At 37.7% G+C, this 18,381-nt stretch overlaps 1 protein-coding gene across 4 annotated transcripts in view; it reads right to left on the bottom strand.

The window, feature by feature from the left end:
- Positions 1–18,381, bottom strand: part of tle2b (TLE family member 2, transcriptional corepressor b) — a 129,244-nt gene that overhangs the window by 68,035 nt on the left and 42,828 nt on the right. For all 4 annotated transcript variants that reach the window (XM_047374017.1, XM_047374019.1, XM_047374018.1 and 1 more), the window contains exon 4: positions 14,022–14,066. In XM_047374017.1, the coding sequence (XP_047229973.1) occupies positions 14,022–14,066 (45 nt within the window). The remainder of the gene's footprint in view (positions 1–14,021; positions 14,067–18,381) is intronic.

Here is an 18,381-nt window from a genome sequence, read left to right as displayed (position 1 = left end):
ACCCTGTGGAGCTCCCGACAGACAGTTCTGGTGGAAACAGGAGAGTTGAGGTGCACATTTAATTCTGCCGTGATTTGGGCAGCCGTGGTTTTATGTTTTTTGGATACAATCCTGGTTAGCACCCGAACATCCCTTTCAGACAGCTTCCTCTTGCGTCCACAGTTAATCCTGTTGGATGTGGTTCGTCCTTCTTGGTGGTATGCTGACATTACCCTGGATACCGTGGCTCTTGATACATCACAAAGACTTGCTGTCTTGGTCACAGATGCGCCAGCAAGACTTGCACCAACAATTTGTCCTCTTTTGAACTCTGGTATGTTACCCATAATGTTGTGTGCATTTCAATATCTTGAGCAAAACTGTGCTCTTACCCTGCTAATTGAACCTTCACACTCTGCTCTTACTGGTGCAATGTGCAATCAATGAAGACTGGCTACCAGGCTAGTCCAATTTAGCCATGAAACCTCCCACACTAAAATGACAGGTGTTTCAGTTTCATTGTCCAACCCCTGTAGATGTTTTATTTATATATAGGTTTCAGCTTTACAGAAGGCAGCAGTCAGACCTATTCAGACTAACTCTCTTGTGTCTGCTTTACTTCCTGTCTAAAGATGAATCCTGTTTAGATGACATGATAAAACCCCTACCAAAAAGCACAAAAAATTAAAACATCATAAACACAACATTGTATAATTTAGGACTCAATACATTAGACGTACATGTGCATGCTCATTTAAAAACTCATGACACAGTTAATATTAGGCTTAGAAATATTCTTTTTCTTCTGATGATTCATGATAGTTCATGGTAGGTCATACTAGTTGAGCAATAAACTCCACTGCAGAGTGGATTGTATTTAGTATTTCCACCAAGCACGAGTTTAGACTTCAGTTTGCTCTGCGCTATTCATGTTTTACAATTAAACTCAATAAAAAAAGTCTACGTGACCTTATACTATCATACATATTTTGCATCATGGTGGTCTTCCTGATGATTATGAAAAAGTGCAGTCCATGAACAGAAAATTTAATTACTGTTTAGTCTCAAAACTGTGTATTGGATGATTATTATTTCATTTCATTCCTTATTTCATTTGGCAATAAATGTAATCTGCAAATAGGATGATGAATTTTTCCATACACACATATAAACATACACATGGGCCAAACAGATAAAACAATAAATACAGTCTGAAACTATTCTGTACTCCTCTGTCAGAGTTAAAAGCTATTAAACTAAAAAAACGCGTTCCCTGGGAATTTAATTACTTCCTTTTTTCTCATCTCATCTTTCCCTTTCTTCTGCCTTGGTTAATATTTCTTAACTTATTTTCTAAAATTCTGAGAAAAGTTTCACCAATGCTATTCATACTCTCTGCCTCTACGGGCCATTATTCACAACTGAGCTCTGTTTTAGACAAGTGTGCTACTTAGAGTTTGAAGAGAGAGGGAGACATCAAAGCTACACACACACACACACACACACACACACACACACACACACACACACACCTCACACACACACACACACACACAAAGCACAGATGCTACAACATGTGCAGAGAGGGACTGCATACACCATTGATCAGAGAGAGTGCAAACACACACAAGCAAACACATTTAACGAGCTGTGACTTCTCCAAAGCCCGCTTTGGTTGACCCAAATGTGCACTATGCTCTTAATCCCTCCCCTTAAATAAAATTAGTTACAGAAAACATCCAACTAAAACCACAGGATTATTGACAGAGTGGTTGGTGAGAATAGCAAAAGAAAATGTGATGGAGGACATGGGAAAAAAAGAGGGTTTGAGTCGGAAAGTAAAGCCAGAAAGAGAGAGAAGCCAAATCCTTTAATGAAGCAAAGCAGTGAGTTGAAAATGCAGGCATGTCTCCTGCATATGCCGAGGTCACAACTTTAGCCAAACATACCCATGCTTCCAAACACACTCACACCTGCGTACAAAAACACATGCATAAAAAGGCCAGACAGTTCTGGCTAATTAGGCAGGCATTTGGATAAGCACCTGCACACACAAGTGTTTTTCTGCCATGCAACTAGATAAACAACCTCTCATGTGATCTTCTTCATCTGCTTGCACTCTTACTCTTGCTTGGTTCCCTATTTCTGTTTTAACAAATATTTCTGTTAATTTCTCAGTTTACTTTCTTCCTCGAATTCTTTTAATTCACAGTATGGGCTAACCCCAGTTTTTTCTGCCCAACAGAGGCGCACACACATGCACTCACACACCCTCATCCTCATATGTGTGGTGATGAAATGAAAGGAGGGAACAGGAAGGAAGGACATCCAGCTGTCCTCAGGAGTCCACGGGGGAAACAATCTGGCTACAGAGCATCCTGACTGTCAAACAAAGCTTCCTTTAATATCCTGCCCATACTCTGTGAACAACACTAACTATATTTGAATATATACGTGTCTGCACATATGCAAGTATATATGCAGAGCTAGATTAATGGATCTATAGAGCATATGAATTATATGTAATTTTGGGTCTAGAACAACTGTTAAACTTAGAGCACATTGCAATAATGGGATGTGCTCTTTCACAATATTCTCACTGTTTAACATGGTTGTGAAATCAGTCCAGGAAGGCTAAGAAGCACATTTAACTTTGCATGGCCGTTTTACTATTTTTTATAGACAAGTGATCGGTATCAACATCTACCAAACGTTACATTTATAGCCTAAGCTAATTTGCAATGTCTATCGCAAATTGGGGTTATGCTTACATAAAAACAAACAGTTTAATACAAGGTTTAAAATGCAAATACCTTGTAAATTCTCTGTTGTAACACATCTGATTTAAATGAATGCGTCATTAGTAGGTTTCTTCATTGCTTGATGTCATGATAAGGTGGAGCCCCTTTTAAGTTATACGTTCGTTCAGTGATCTAAACATGTTGTTTATGCCTCTCGATCAGCTACAATAAACGCCAAAGAATGGGGAGGTTAAAGTTGACCCACCAATATTAATAAAAATCTGTATTAACAAACCTGTATCCACTGTGAACTGTGAGGTATAATATGGGATTGAGGAGCGAGTGTGACATAGTAATAATACAAAGCATAGACACGTGGCAGTGGAGCCAGTAGTGTACAGCCTTGTTTCTTGTATTTAAACCATTGAATGCTTTTAGACAGCCTGCATGAGGACCACAACATAGCTTAGTCAGATACAAACGAAATCCCAACCACATAATTTACGCACATTGTTCAAGTGAATGCTGCAAGTTGTACGTCTCTTCAATTCGATTCAAATAGTGTGAGAGAGACTATTTCAATCAACTGAATCATGCAGTGTGCTGCAGCAGAGACACAACTCAAGTATGTCGGGGAACACTGGTTTATAACAGTTTTTTTGAGTTTAGCAAAACTGTGTCAGGCTGAGACTATTTCAAATCTACACAAAACCTGTTTAAAAATGTTTTTTTTATTTAAGGGCTATATTTCTACTTAGGGAAAAATAATAACATATTTTTTTTATTGTAAAAACAATTTACTGATATTTTTTCCACGGTGTACACCCTTGTGGCAAATGAAACCTAATCGTGCTTTCACATCTAACTTTCTAATGCTTTGTACTGTGACAGAGTTTGGTATCTGGAGCGCATCACTGGTGTGAGCCTGAAACGGACCAGAGAACCGTACCCTGGCACGGTTACATCTGTCAGTCTTGGCGCGGTTTCACCCTGGACCGATTGCTTGCAGTGAGAATGCATGCTAGGTCAGTGTACCAAAATTAGGAAGAGAAGATGTAGGGTAAGAGCAGTGCATACAAGTAGAAGAAAAACAATGTAAGAGTGCCAATCCAAAGACGAAAGACTTTGAAAATGTCTTGTGGGGGTATGTGGAGTAGTGAAGTGGCACAGGTACACAGCTAAATTTGAAAACCAAACCAGCAACTTACTTTTTTTTGTGCTTTTTTCTTCTTGATCAGTGCAATACTGCCCCTAAAACAATCCATTGAAACTTCATGACTGTTTAATCCAATCAAAAAAATTCTCTGTGTGAAAGCAAACTGGGCCAAATGAAGGTGTGAATCTTCTGACTTTTACCAATCTCTGGCCCGGACCAGCAGTGTAAATGCATCCTAAGCCAAGGATTCTAAAATTGTAGTGAGAACTTCTTTTAAGATAATGAGCTTTGCCTTGATCATAACACAAGCCCCTGTAAATAATTATTTCGATCTGTGATCTTTGCGTGTTCTGCATGCCTCACGAATGTCTGAAAGGTCTCAAGATAGAATGGTGGTCAAAGTTGACCTACAGCTGTTTTGCCTCTTATCTGCTTTCGCCGAAAGTCACAGAGCCATAAAAGCCATTTTCGTGGAACAATTGTGACTTAGTGAAAGACAGTGGCTACACAGGAATCATGGGTATAAACAAAGCATTGCCACTTCATGTTCCTTTGGAGTCCAACTAATCTAGGATATACTGTATATTGAATGGTCAGGAGTATCAGTAGACTATAGTTAGAACAATCACATTACTATAAGCCAGAGTCTCCCAACCCCGTCTTCTATCTTAAAGAGAGAAAAGAAGTCTACTTACCTTTTATACAAATATTGCCATGTCCTGGTTGAATGTACATAATCCACATAAATGTATCTGATGCAACAACAAAATGTTGAGAATGGTGCACAGTAACTTTGCTTGTATTTGAAGCACTGAATGCATCTTGGACAGTCAGCATCAAGACTGTGACATAATGCTCTATTACTGGGTACAGCTCATGTTGCTGCCCCTTTGGTTCTGTAATCCCAGCTAAATGTTCTGAAAGTGCACATGAAAGCCCAGAGATGACTCGTGATTGACTTCAGAAATGCTAATTACAAAGTGAAAGAGGGAGTTTGTGATTCTGTGAGTATTAGAAAACTATGATCTGAAAGGGATTGAAAATTCAGTAGTTTCCAATCCTGGTCTTCAAGGTCCAGTGTCCAGCATATTTTGGGTGTGTTCCTGCTCCTGCAAAGCTGATTCAGGTGACAGAATTACCTCCACTGCATGTTATCAAGTTCTGCACAAGCCAGGTAAAGACTCATTGATTTAAAACACCTGTGCTACTTTAACTACACATCTGAAACATACAGAACGTGTACCCTTGGAGACTGGAAATGGACATCATTGGTGAAGACAGCTAAAAAAAAGTAAACTTTTGCAACTGCTGAAATCATTCAGGCACAGAGATAAATCTATAAAAAAAATAGGAACCACTCCACATAGTTTATGATTTATTAGCAAGTATTGTGATTTATAACAATCAGAACAAGATTCTTTGATGTACTTACCAAAGACTACTATCATTTAGGTTTTTAGTATCATCTTTGTTCTTTTCCGCAATGTTATATTTCATTACCGTCTGTCTTAGCAGGAATTTAAGCACCTATGTAGTTGTAATTTCAATTTTATCTAACAAAACAAAAAACTTTAAGTTTGCATCTTCAGCCATCTATCTGGAAAAGAATAAATCCTGAAAAAAGATTTTTGTAGTTTTCTTCCTCAATTTATATTTTAACTTGTAATTTAACTGACATGCAAAACAAAAGTACATTAAAAATGTCCTATTCTTTTGAATTTGTCAACTTGCATGAACCCAGCTTTTAACCACACCAAACTGGCATTATATTCTAACATAAAAAAGCCTCCCACAAAACTGAAATTACTGTCAAAGCTCAGTACTACACCACATTCAAAACATGTGCCAAAAAGTCAATCATGTAGGCTTAATTGCCACTTTTAAGTTTGAGATGTTGATTTCTAAACAAACCACGTATACATCTCAACACACATAACATAGTAATTATTATGACTTAGTAATACAAAGCCCACAAGCTGAAGTACAGGACAAAAAGTTGAGTTTTTAAGGGAAATTATGGACTAGTAAATGAAAGAAAAGCTATACAATGCAAGATTAGCTTAGAGCATTTGAGTTCATTCTCTGCTGTTTTGTATCAACAAATACAGTGTAAATGCAGTTCATTACCCAACAGCTATGTCTACTGCAGCCTCTCACATCTGCCATAGGTATAAACTTATCAAGGAATAAGATCTTTACACCTGAGATATGGTTCTCAGGCTCCAGTGTTCTTAGGCCCCACCACACTCCTGCCATTTTTGTGGTTTGTAAAATCTTTAAATAATTTGCTCTGATTTACCCTTACCCCAGACGTAATCCTAGCCTATACACCTAACCCTAACCCATTCCCCCAATGTTAAACCCAAACTACATTTATAATTTATTAGACAAAATACTCTCTATCCTCAGTGCAGTCTTGCACCAGAAGAGACAAGTTTTTGTTAGCACATCCACCAATTAGATGGAATGTTATAAATGAACTGGAAAAGGCTTCAGAAAGTAGGTACTTGGGGTTGGTTTGAGAATCTGCAGCTGCATATTGTTTAAAATACAATCTGTCTTGTGTAGACAAAAATGCCGTGTTGATTTTAGAGGTCAGAGGAGAAGATTCGAGATGACAGAAAAGGCAACAGCAGCTCAAATAGCCACTTGTTACAACCAAGGTATGCAGAATAACAGATGGGGTACAGCAGCAGAAAATCTCATGGTGCCACTTTAGTGCGCTAAGAACAAGAAATCAAAGCTACAATTCACACTGGCTCACCTAAATTGGACAATAATAGAACATAAACATGTCACCTGGTCCAATGGGTCTAGATTTCAGATGCAACATTGAGACGGTTGGGTCAGAAACTAGCTTAAAAAACAAAAAAGCATGGATCCAACCAGCCTTGTTTTGACGGTTCAGGGTAGTAGTGGTGGTATAAAGGTGTGGGGGATATCTCCTTAGCACTCTCTGGGCTCCCTAGCACTAACTAAAGCTGCTGCCACACGGTTTTTTATCTTGCCATGGATGCTATGTTTTCAAACAAACCAGATGAATGAGTCTGAATGTGAAGAAATTAAGGCGATTTTGTAGGACATCAGGTCCTGTTATAGATATGTTGCTTTTGATGCAGTCCCATTGTGAAAAATAATGTATGCTGAAGATTAATGGCGTTTAAATTCATCTTCCTGCTGTGTTATGACTGGGTATGTTTCTTAGTCATGATGTGACAATAGTGCGTATATGGAGTTCACATGGTGTCTCAGAGCTGCGCTGCTCATGTGGAGCAATCTTTTGAAAGTTTTATGCCCAAATTGTGTCATTTTCTTTTGGCATAATGTCTTCCGAAACCAATGAATTGAAAAAGTGATGTAATAGTGTGACAGGAGTATTAACATTGTTTAAACACGGCAGATGAGTATTGTTGCTGACCATGTCCATACACTTTATGAGCCCAGTGTACCCATTTCCTCACAGCTACTTCCAGGAGGGTAATGCATTATGTCACACAACTTCAAATCCTCTTATACTGCTTGAACATGACAATGAGTTCATGGTACTCCGTTGGCCTCTATGGTTATCTCAATCCAATGGAGCACCTTTGGGATGTGTTGCAGAATGCGATTTGCATCCCTGATATGCAGGAAATTAAACTGCAACAATTGCATGATGCTATTACATAAATATGGACTAAGGATTGTTAACAACACTTTGTTAAATTTATGTCATAAAGAATAAAGACATTTCAGAAGGCAAAAGGAGCTCCAACCTGGTTCTACCAAGGTGTGCCTAAATAAGTCTGGGGTGAGAGTACGGATCGGTTATGCTGTAACACCTTGATGAGCATGGCCTAAAGTATATAACACTACCAAAAACAATAACTATAAGAAGTACGGAATGCAAAAGATTTATTCATCATCCGCCATGTTACTGCTTTTTTCACAATGAAATGTTGGCATATTGCAATGCAAAAATAAATAACACGCAACTTAGAAAGATTTTAAACAATGAAAGAAAAACCGATATTTTCACTAAAAAATGATGAGGGAGAGACGGTGCTGTCCTGTCCATGCCAGGGTTCATATTCCTCTTACTGGTTGAGTTTTAGCCTTCCTTCCTTCTGTGTGTTCAGGTTTTCTCAGTCTGCACTTATTTGCTGATACCTGCCAGAAGACACATGCCTCTCCCCTTGCCATCATCCTATCATCCTGCTGCATTAATTATCTGACTACACAAAAGCTTCTATCTAATCAGCACACACCTCAAAGCAACAACACATTATCACATCTGTAAACTCCAGCAGCTGAGAGCCACAGCTGAATTATAAAGTCAATGAACATACATGTGGTGCATATGCACATCACTAGGGATGCAGGGAATAACCACCACAGTGGTGCTATGTCAATGAAAACTGAACAATGACAGAAAGCAGTGAAAAGTCCTTGTAACCTCCCTCGCTGCTTGTGGGGATTCAGCAAGGATATGAATTTATGATATGATAATGGAAGTGAACCAAGTGAGATAATGTGATATGTGTGTGTGCAGGTCACTGTATCCATAAAGCTTAGAAAAGAACAGAGGAGATTCTATCTTCCTTGAGCCTTTGTACAGTTTGGATACAATCGTCACAAACAGACGGGGACAAAGAGAAGAGGAAAGTGAAAAAGAGAAATGAGGGCTGCAGATAAAGAGCATGGGGGGGGGGGGGATTTAAAGACCAAAATAGAGAAAGTGAGACCGAGTTGGAGAGTGAAAATAATCAAAAGCAACTCAAAGGAAGGGTAGGAAGGTGACAGACGACTGTTACAGCTCAATTAATGCCGAGTCATGAGATGGCCCTGCCACTGATAATGACAGAGCATGTGTTAGAGAAAAGAAGGGAGAGGGCAGGAGGAGGCTACCGGCAGTGATCTCAACAGGATGTTGAGAGTAAGCTGGAGGGAGGGAGGCGAAGGAGCTGGAGAGGAAATAAGAGCAGATACTGTTCAATCTATTCATGATTCATTATTTCTTGGGCAGCTCAAAGCTCCCCTCCCTCCCTTGATGTCTTTCTATGTATGTCTATCTTTCAGCTTCTTGCCCCCTTTTTCCCCTCTATTACTTTTCTTTTCTTGACTCATTTTCATCTCCAGCTCTTTTTCACCGCTTCATCTGTTCCATGAGATCTTTTTCTGTCATTTCTAAAGCTCCATCCTTCCTGTTTACCCTCTCCTCTTTCATCCATTCAATTAATCTCTTTCTCCTATTTCCCTTCTCATCCCTGCTGTCTTTTATCAGTTTGTCTTCCATGGATAAGTCTATTTTTCTCTGCCATGCTCTATTTTCTCTTTTACTGTTATCAGTCTTCTTTTTAAAATCAAACTAACCGTCTTCTTCTGTACGTTCCCATCGTCCAGATTTTTCCCCTCTTTGGCCTATAGTTCTTTCTTTTTTATATTTGCTTAGAAGTTCTTTATTAGTTTTATTTTAATTTATTACCTCTTATGTTATCTCATCAATGCTCCTACATATTTCTCATGTTCAAATTCTATATTTACTTAAATTACCAGAGATCTCCGTCAAAGTATAAATACATAAATACATTTCCTAAAGTGTAAATAATGGTAGGTCACTTGGAGGTCAGGCTTGAAATGTAAAACCTGCAAAAAAAGAAGAATGGATGGAAGCAAGGAAGGAAAGAAGGAACATAAAATAGCCTAGAAATACAAATTTTAATCTATCCTCTATTTTTAACATAAATTAATTAGATTAGAATAAATAAATTAGATTCTTTATGTCCCTGTCTCATATATATTCAGTTTCAACTTTTGTTTCTTCTGTATTACTTATAGTACACATACTCTTCAAGATACTTTGTCCATTTTGTCCATTTTTTTTCTTTTCCCCTTGCTTCAATAACTCTTCCACCTTTTCTTTCGATCTCATATTCCCCCTGGTGGCTCTTCTTGCATCCTTGTTCATTAGCTATTGATGTATTACTTCTCTCTTTCTCTCTCTTTTGTGAACACTTATTTGCCTGAATATACTGTAACTCTTTGGACTCATGTCATTTTCTCTATCTTCATTTTTCCTCCTTCTGTTCCCTCCATTTTCCACACACCCCTTATTTGGCCTTCTTGCCTCTGTCATCCTCCCCTCTCTCCCTCTCTAAGAGGTAAAGCCAACACTGTTGTACATTTCCTCTTTTTGGAAATAAGAGCTGACTGGCCAGCTCTCCCTGGCTTTTTTGCCAGCCATCCAACTTCCTCCCTCTGTGTCTTTTAATCCCTTCCTGCAGAGTCAGTCAGACTAAACTACAACGCTGACATTTTGTTTGGCAACAAAGCAGCCATTCAAACATGAGGTCAAGGCTTGCAAGGCAAGTCTATCCATGAGTTTGGGACTTGATTTTGGAATCTAGACAAATCTAAATTACAACATTTGATAATATTTCAGTTTTTAAAACACAATAAATATCTGTCAGTGCACCCCAGGGCAGCTGTGGCTACATTTTAGCTCATCACTGTCAGTGTATGAATGGGTGAATTAATTGTAGTGTAAAGCACTTTGGGGTCTCTAGGGATTTGATAAAGTGCTACACAAGTTCAGGCCATTTACCATCAGTAAAATCTATTGTAGATGATCTTCTTCAAAGAAGATGGATTTTTCCCCCTTTTCACAAGCTGAGAAAATGTGTCTTCATATGTTCTCTGGTATTTTTGTAAAATAATATGGAAATTTAAATAAAACAAAAAAATCTTTGGCCAGAGATAAAAACAAAACAATCACTCTTCTTAGAGTTTGTGTTCTTATTATGCTTCTTTATGAAGATTATGCTTTCCTTATAGATCATAATTCTATACTATTAACAGGAAACACCAATTTAATCTTAAGGCTGCTTTAACACTGCTTCCTTTCTTGCAGTTTATGTTGGTATGTTGAAAACACATTACTTGGGTCTAAATGTGAGGAAATGAGGCGCATTTTGAGTAACATCAAGTCCTGTCATGTCTAGTTAGAATGTATATTGCTTTTTAGCTGCCATGTTATGTATAATGTCTGTGTATTTCAGAAGAAAGGTGTAGAATTCACAGTATTTAACGATGTCAAGACAGGGTTAATTACTTTTGCTTTGACACAACTGTCTTGGTTTATTTTGGGGTCAGCTGACCATATGGGGATAAATGTTCAATGCTCCTCAGTCCTACCAAGTGGTCAAATGATTATTAGCTGAAATTGTCAGGAAATAGGTCAGACTACCCAGGCATCGGTGCCATTTTAAGCATTAACCATTTTAAGCCAAGACATAGTGTCTGCATAGTCCAGCATAATATTAGGTAATTCTATTATTAAGACATTGCTGCAACATTTTAGTATCACTGGGATAAATCCCACAGCAGTGAAGCACATTTACGGTATTAACATAATTTTAGGACTGTGACACTTATGCCGCAGGACTTTTTCAACATGTCAAAAGAAATAAACTGGAGAGTAAAATATGCATGCAACATTTGTATCACATGTAGAAAGGTGATACTGGAGTGTTAGCCTGCCTGAGGCAATATGTTTTCACACACATCTAAAACATTTTTTTTTGTTTACTTATTTGAGCAAACATTAGAAATCTTTTGCAAAATGAAAAGGGTCTATGTTGTACGTCTGGCAGTTGGTGGAGCGTTATTTAATATCAAACTGGGTTGGAAATAGAGGCCACACGTTAGATAGTTCCAATTGGATCTTGAAGTGTGACATGATTTCAGATAACTGAACTTATATATTTTCAAACATAAAGGGCCTTAAAAAGTAGCACAAATTGTAAACATGGTCTCAAAAACAAAACCAATTACTTTTAATAATATATGCACTGTAACAACACCTCTTGCAGCTGTCATTGAGCGAAATGGAGCATCCATTTAAATACCAAGTTAAAAAGGCATGCAAACATGCATTTTAGATGCAGATAAAAAAGCATGGACTGTGGGCACCTGAAAAAGCAAACTTAATGTGGAAAGGTTTCTGCATATATGGCAACCTAGAATCTCCCTGCATCATTGTCAACCACAGCCTGTCAACCACTAGACTGCTTGCATCTAGCATCAAATGTATTTATCACTTTTCCAAAACATTGACATGGAGTTATTGTTAAAAATGCACTCAGAATTGAATTCCCACCAGACAATTTTTGCCTTAGAAGTTTCCCATTAGTTGTACTTTGAATAATGTCGGAACTTTTGGACAAAAGGTGAAAATACATCTCTCAATCCTTTCAGCACAGATAACTTAATGGTTTTACAAATACAACTTAAGAAACCATCCATAGTTGCAAATTTACCACAAATGCAAATATAGAAATGAAGAATTATTTGTCACAGTGTATTGCCTGGTCTTTGACAGATAACTCGACTTAAAGTCAAACCAAAGGCCAACTTAAACCACCAGAGCAACAGGAAGCTGCATGCTCCCAGCCTGAACTCTGTGTTTGTAAAGACATCTGATGTTTGACATCTCTGTGCTATAATTACCTCGATAGCTAAATGAGGGAATGATTATGAGGTGAAAGTGCAGAGCACAGAACCTTTTATTGGAAGGCGTCTCAGAGACGGTTTCAAACAATGAGCCATTTTCTGAAGGTGTATGCCAAGAGCTCATTGTAAAAGTGAAAAATAAACCCCCTCTTGTCTTGTCCTCCATGACAGTGCCTGACTCCACCACAGAGAGCCAGTTAGCATGACAGATGGATAGATATAGAGAGGGAGGGAGGAAGGGAGGGAGGAAGGGAGAGACAGAGGAAGACACAGGCAGTCACCTTAAAGGAAATGCCATTCAACTGGATAATGATTCTGTCTATCTGCAGGAAGGTCTATCAACTAGAACAGGTTTCACGTCTGCCTTTTTGTCCTTCTGCGTCGACATTTATCTGACTGTCTGCCTGTCGCTCTCTGTATGCAATTTGACTGTCTACTTCTCCTGTAGCGTGACCCAGACAGCAATTAGTATCGGGATTGACAAGCAGCCGCGGGCACCTGAGAGCACACACTGCTTATGAGACAAATGTCTTCATTCAAGACTAACAGATCTCAGCAAGGACAAGTGGAAATGTTACACAATTTACATTGACCTTCCTTTACTTGCTTCAGCTGTACATGCAGTCTTTGCATGGCTGTATGAGCATTATTAAATGCATTATCCTGTAGATCAGGGATTCTCAAACCTTCTATATCAAAGTAACACCTCAGAAAACACATTTTTAGGGAAAGAGTGGGAAATTAAACATTTCCCAGTCATTTTTTAGCCTTGGACATTCGTATACTGTGAGCTATTAATGCTCTAAAATACTGACCACACGAATAACTGTTAAAGTGATATATGCATGAAATGATTTTGGGTGGTTTCAAAATGAAATATAATTATCTTAACTTCCTTAATCTCTTTCTGGTAGGCTGACATCATCACTAAAATACCCTGGTTTATCAAAATGTATACTCTTTTACCTTGTTTTATTATCTTTTGATAGATACTTGTCTCATTTCCTTTCAGAAACAAACTTCTTGGCTGAATGAAAATAACTTCAAGCCTAAATCTGCCAGAGGTATGAAGGATTTTGGGCTTAACTGTAAAGCCGTTTATTGATGACTGAATGTCGTTCAACAAACAGGTTAACTAAGATCAACTTTAAATGTCGGTTTAGACCACATTTGAAGAGGACAAAAGGGCTATAAAGTTCAATTTTCAGTGTATCTTTAGAGCTACTTCTGGACTAACTGAGCTGAAACAGCCATAAAAAAGATGACCATGGATGGTGCCCAACATGGAGTGTTTAAACAGTGATGCTCTCAAAAATTAGCCAATGACTCCCTTTAATTTTAGAACTGTGTCTAAATGTAGCTGATGTTTTTCATGTATATCTTAGGTCTTACACCAGGGACTAATCTGTAAGAAAAATAATCACAATAATACTCTATTAATCTTGCAACTATAACTTTGTTACCATTAGAGCCTCACACTGGCCCATTTCTAACCATCACCATGAGTGTTATTAAACAACTTCTCCTGTTCAATGAAAGCTGCATCCACATAGAGCCAGACACGGACTAACACTCAAGCACACATTCTCCAAGTATCCCAGCAACAACCTGTCAACACAAGCACATCTAAACATAGTAAAAGCAATCTGTCCTACCTGTTTGTGCATCTCAATGTTGAGACCGTAGGACATTTCATAGTACTGCAGAGACAAAAAGCAAACAAATGACAAAGCATTTAGTTCATGACACATTGACATTCAGTTTTGCATAATATCTCCAGTTGAACATCTGTTGCTCAGCATCGCCACATATGCTGATATTTATCACTGTGGTTTCAACTAAAGCAAAAATAATCAAGTGAAAAGATTTGAGATGCACACAGAAAGAGTGTGTGTCGAGTACAAGTGTGTGTGACATAGTAATGAGGCATTTATGCCTAGAATAAGTTATGTAGCATCACCGTTTCATCGTGTGTGTGTTTGTCGGACAATTCTACAGTTAAACTAGACCTATGCACAACTGTCAAATGAGCACAACAGTGTGCAGTTGCTATATGCTGCTTTTCCCAATGTTTGCATGGATGTAGGTGTGCCAGTGAATAATGATGCACGGTATCAGAATAATAAGACTCTGTGGACGCTTGCACCAATGTGATATCCCTGCATCTGTGTGTATAACACAGGCACACCTAAACTTATTTCACACTAACAACAGTCAGGGCATGGATATTTATAGCACTACAAAGAGAAAATGCATCCAAGCCACAAGCTGAATGTAATGTTATTATGCTGGCAAAAACAACATCAGAAGGATTATACTAGAACTCAGCTTCAGTATAGTCTAAGTTAAGGTCAGTAACAACAAATCCATGACAAAGGTCTAATTCTCCTGTCAGAATATCTGTCTGTGAATCTGGGTGCTTCTTGACACAAGTGCAGTTAACTGTGTGTGTCCCTTCCTGTGTGCTGTTTCTCTGTGTACGTCAGTAATATTGTTGGAGGTAAGCAGAATACGGACAGCAAGGATCCGTCATGGTGATGGAGGCATCCTCTGCCACAGGATGGGCAACACTCTGACTGATGAGAGCGAGACATGGCTCTTCCTCCCTCTCTGTATTCTCCTGCTCATTTTCACTTGAGTGCTCCCTTCTCTTCATTTATTCCCCGCCTGATTCAGTCCCTCCCTCACACTCCAATCTCTATCTTTCAGAGCATGTCAGACAGCCTGTCCTCCCCCCTCCCTTTAATTTTTTCTAGTTATTCCATTCCTTCTTCTTTTTAGCCTTTAGGTTTGTCTTTCACTCCCGGTTTCAGGATATTTCTTCCTGTCTGGTTTCACTCACTAGCAATCATTCTGTATCTCAATCAATCCGTGAGCACCTTCTCATCTAAATTTAAATTCTTTCTATTTACAAAACTGAGGACAACACATTAGGACTATATACTGCACATGGTTTAGATTAAATAGAGTAAATGTTTTTTGCACACAACAAATTAAACAATGAATCTAAATATACATTACAGAAGAGGACAAATACAGATCAGAACTCAGGGAAGATTTTGAAGAGACTCAATACATTTTCATTTGTTGTATCTCTAGTTTTCTCCTCAGGCTGAGACATGCTCCAACATATTTTACTGCTTCAGTGCCAATGTCAATTTTCCCTCAAGTATATATTAAAACTGAGTCAGGGAGTGTGTGGACACCTGTTATTTTATTGTTCGCTGAAAAACCCTGAACTATGAGCCTACAACTATAAACACAAAAAGCAACACTCAGATTTGATTAAGCTAATTAGAAAATGTTGCCGTGATTGAGTTGGTTCAGCTGGCAACAAGTTAGTCAACCCTGACTGTTGTAGTGAATGCAGTCTAATTTTTTTAACACATCCTGTAGTTTATCTTTTAAGTGCACGAGTGAAACTATCAGTCAGCATGAGAAAAGTTAATTGACAAAGGAAATTATGTTTAAATATGACCTATACATTATTAAAACTGGTAAGGATAGTGTTGAACCATCCTGTCTGTGAAAGAAATGTGCTTGAGAACAACCTTTAATTACTGTAATTCGAATCATATTTTTATTACTTTTTGAATTTTAAAAGAACATTTCTAATTAACAGAAAAATTTCTATAATTCTTTGGAAGCATATTAGAAGTGAGAAAGAAGATAAGAAAAATGAGAAAAACATAAAGATGAGGGGTTTTTAAAACAAAACATACAATTCAATAGTCGCAGACACCTCATACTACAACAAACTGAAATGGTACAACCTGTTAATACTCCAAAATATGCAATGACACAAGTCCATCTTTAGATGAAGGTGCAATTTAATTATTTCCAAAAGGGATTTTGAACTATATTGTGATGGTTTACACTGAGATCTCCCTATACATTACCTGCTATAGCATTTAGTTTTAAAGAACTAATGTCTCAGCAGGACCTTAAAAAACTAATTCATGCATTCATCTTTAGTAGAATTGATTACTGCAACAGTGTCTTCACAGGTCTGCCTAAAAAGTCGATCAGACAGCTGCAGTTGATCCAGAACGCTGCTGCCCGCATCCTCACTAGAAGTAAGAAAGTGGAGCACATCACCCCGGTTCTAAAGTCCCTACACTGGCTCCCTGTAGCTCAGAGAATAGAGTTTAAAATACTTCTGTTAGTCTATAAATCACTGAATGGCTTAGCACCAAAATACATTACAGACTTGTTGTCAGTGTATCAACCAGCCAGATCTCTCAGGTCATCTGGCTCAAATCTACTCTGCATACCCAGAACCAGAACCAAACATGGAGAAGCAGCTTTTAGTTCTTATGCTCCACTAATCTGGAATAAACTGCCAGAAAACTGTAAAAGCACTGAAACCCTAAGTTGCTTTAAATCAAGTTTAAAAACGTATTTGTTTAGAGTAGCCTTTGCCATCTAAACATTATTAGTTAAGTTTTCAGTCCAACATTTCTTTTATTTTCTTATCAATCATTTTATCATTCATTTTTTATTTTTTATCTTTTTTATTATCATCTTATCATTTTAATTATTAATTTTTATTCTCTTTAATTGTTTGTGTTCATTAATTATTTAATTATCTTTATGCCACTGTAACGTACTTTTCCTATTATGTCTCTTTTTTTCATGTACAGCACTTTGAATAGTCTTGCTACTGAAATGTGCTATGTACTGTAAATAAACTTGCCTTGCCTAGTTCTGAATCCCAGTTTTCCTTAATAGACACTGTTTTCTATGTAGCCTCTTCCACAAGTCTTTTATGGATGTTGGAAATATGTCAGTTGGATGGAAAGTCTTGAAATACTGATAAAATATTCTTCTACTATATTGAACAGTTGACTAACCATCTCTTTCTCTTTATGATTCATGTTATAGTGTATTGGAAATAATTTCAGAGGTCTATAGATGGGAGAAAAACATGTTTTGATTTTATTCAGAAGAATGATTGTAAATTAGTTCCATTAAATAGGAAATTACTTACATTTCTAAATAATAAAATTAAATAAGTAAAAGAATAACCAGTAAAACTGAAAACCCACGAAACCTCAACAGTAGAGTGTGTCAACAGATGCACAAACCAGGGTTTCACCGATACTCATTTCCAGTTATCTTAGAGGTCTAACCTACGTATTCCCCTTTTATCAAATTCCATTTACCACAAAAACCTAGGGAGTAGATTAGGAGAAGATACTTAGTTTTTGCACTCGGAAAGCAGCTGGAAAAAAGAACAGTAGCTGACAAATGACTTCTGAGATGTTTACGGAAACACTGTCAACTAAAATTGATTCAAGGCAGGACAAATGGACAAAGAATTCTAGGGTATATGGCATCCCAGAGCTGTGATATTAATGCTATAGAATGTTTTGAGTTGTCCACTTTAATAATCCCTTTTCATAAGCTAAAATATCTATGCATAGTAAGGAAATGTTAGAGCTTTGTAACTTAAGCTGTGTATCTTTATAGAGCACAGAAAACACAGCAGTGTGACTGGATAAATTGGAGAAGATGCTGTGTGGATTCAAAAGTGTTTCTGTCCAGTAAGGGAAACCACATTGCAGTTCTTTTAAACCATGACCCTAACCTATACCCTGTTGGCTTTGTGCTTCATTGAAACCAAATGTCTGTCATTCGTGTGGGCTGTCAAGTTTTCCATCCTGTGGATTTTCCTCACGTTCTCCTATCCATACCATCCTCATCTTTCTTGCAAATAATGAGCTTTTCACTGTTTTCTGTCCCCTCTTTTTCAACCCATAGTTGCATCACTCTTATCTATGGGACTTTTCTCTGAAACTGGGTGCTTAAAGACATACAAATACAGTCATGTACTGCTAAGTTAAGCAACTCTCCTTTGTAATGCTACAGTATGCTAAGTATGTTTAATAATAATCAAGTAGTTGAAGGGATATTTTGGGTTTTTAAAATACTGTGAAGTTAAAAATAAGTAATAGTTCCCTTACCTGTAGTAGCAAGATGTCATATTGTAGATAGTTTGTATAGAAAAGGGAA

The sequence above is a fragment of the Girardinichthys multiradiatus genome, chromosome 9 (genome assembly GCF_021462225.1).
Source record: "Girardinichthys multiradiatus isolate DD_20200921_A chromosome 9, DD_fGirMul_XY1, whole genome shotgun sequence".
NCBI classification, from domain to species: Eukaryota; Metazoa; Chordata; class Actinopteri; order Cyprinodontiformes; family Goodeidae; genus Girardinichthys; species Girardinichthys multiradiatus.
The sequence above is the reverse complement of the archived record's forward strand: the minus strand, read 5'-3'. Positions and strand labels throughout refer to the sequence as shown.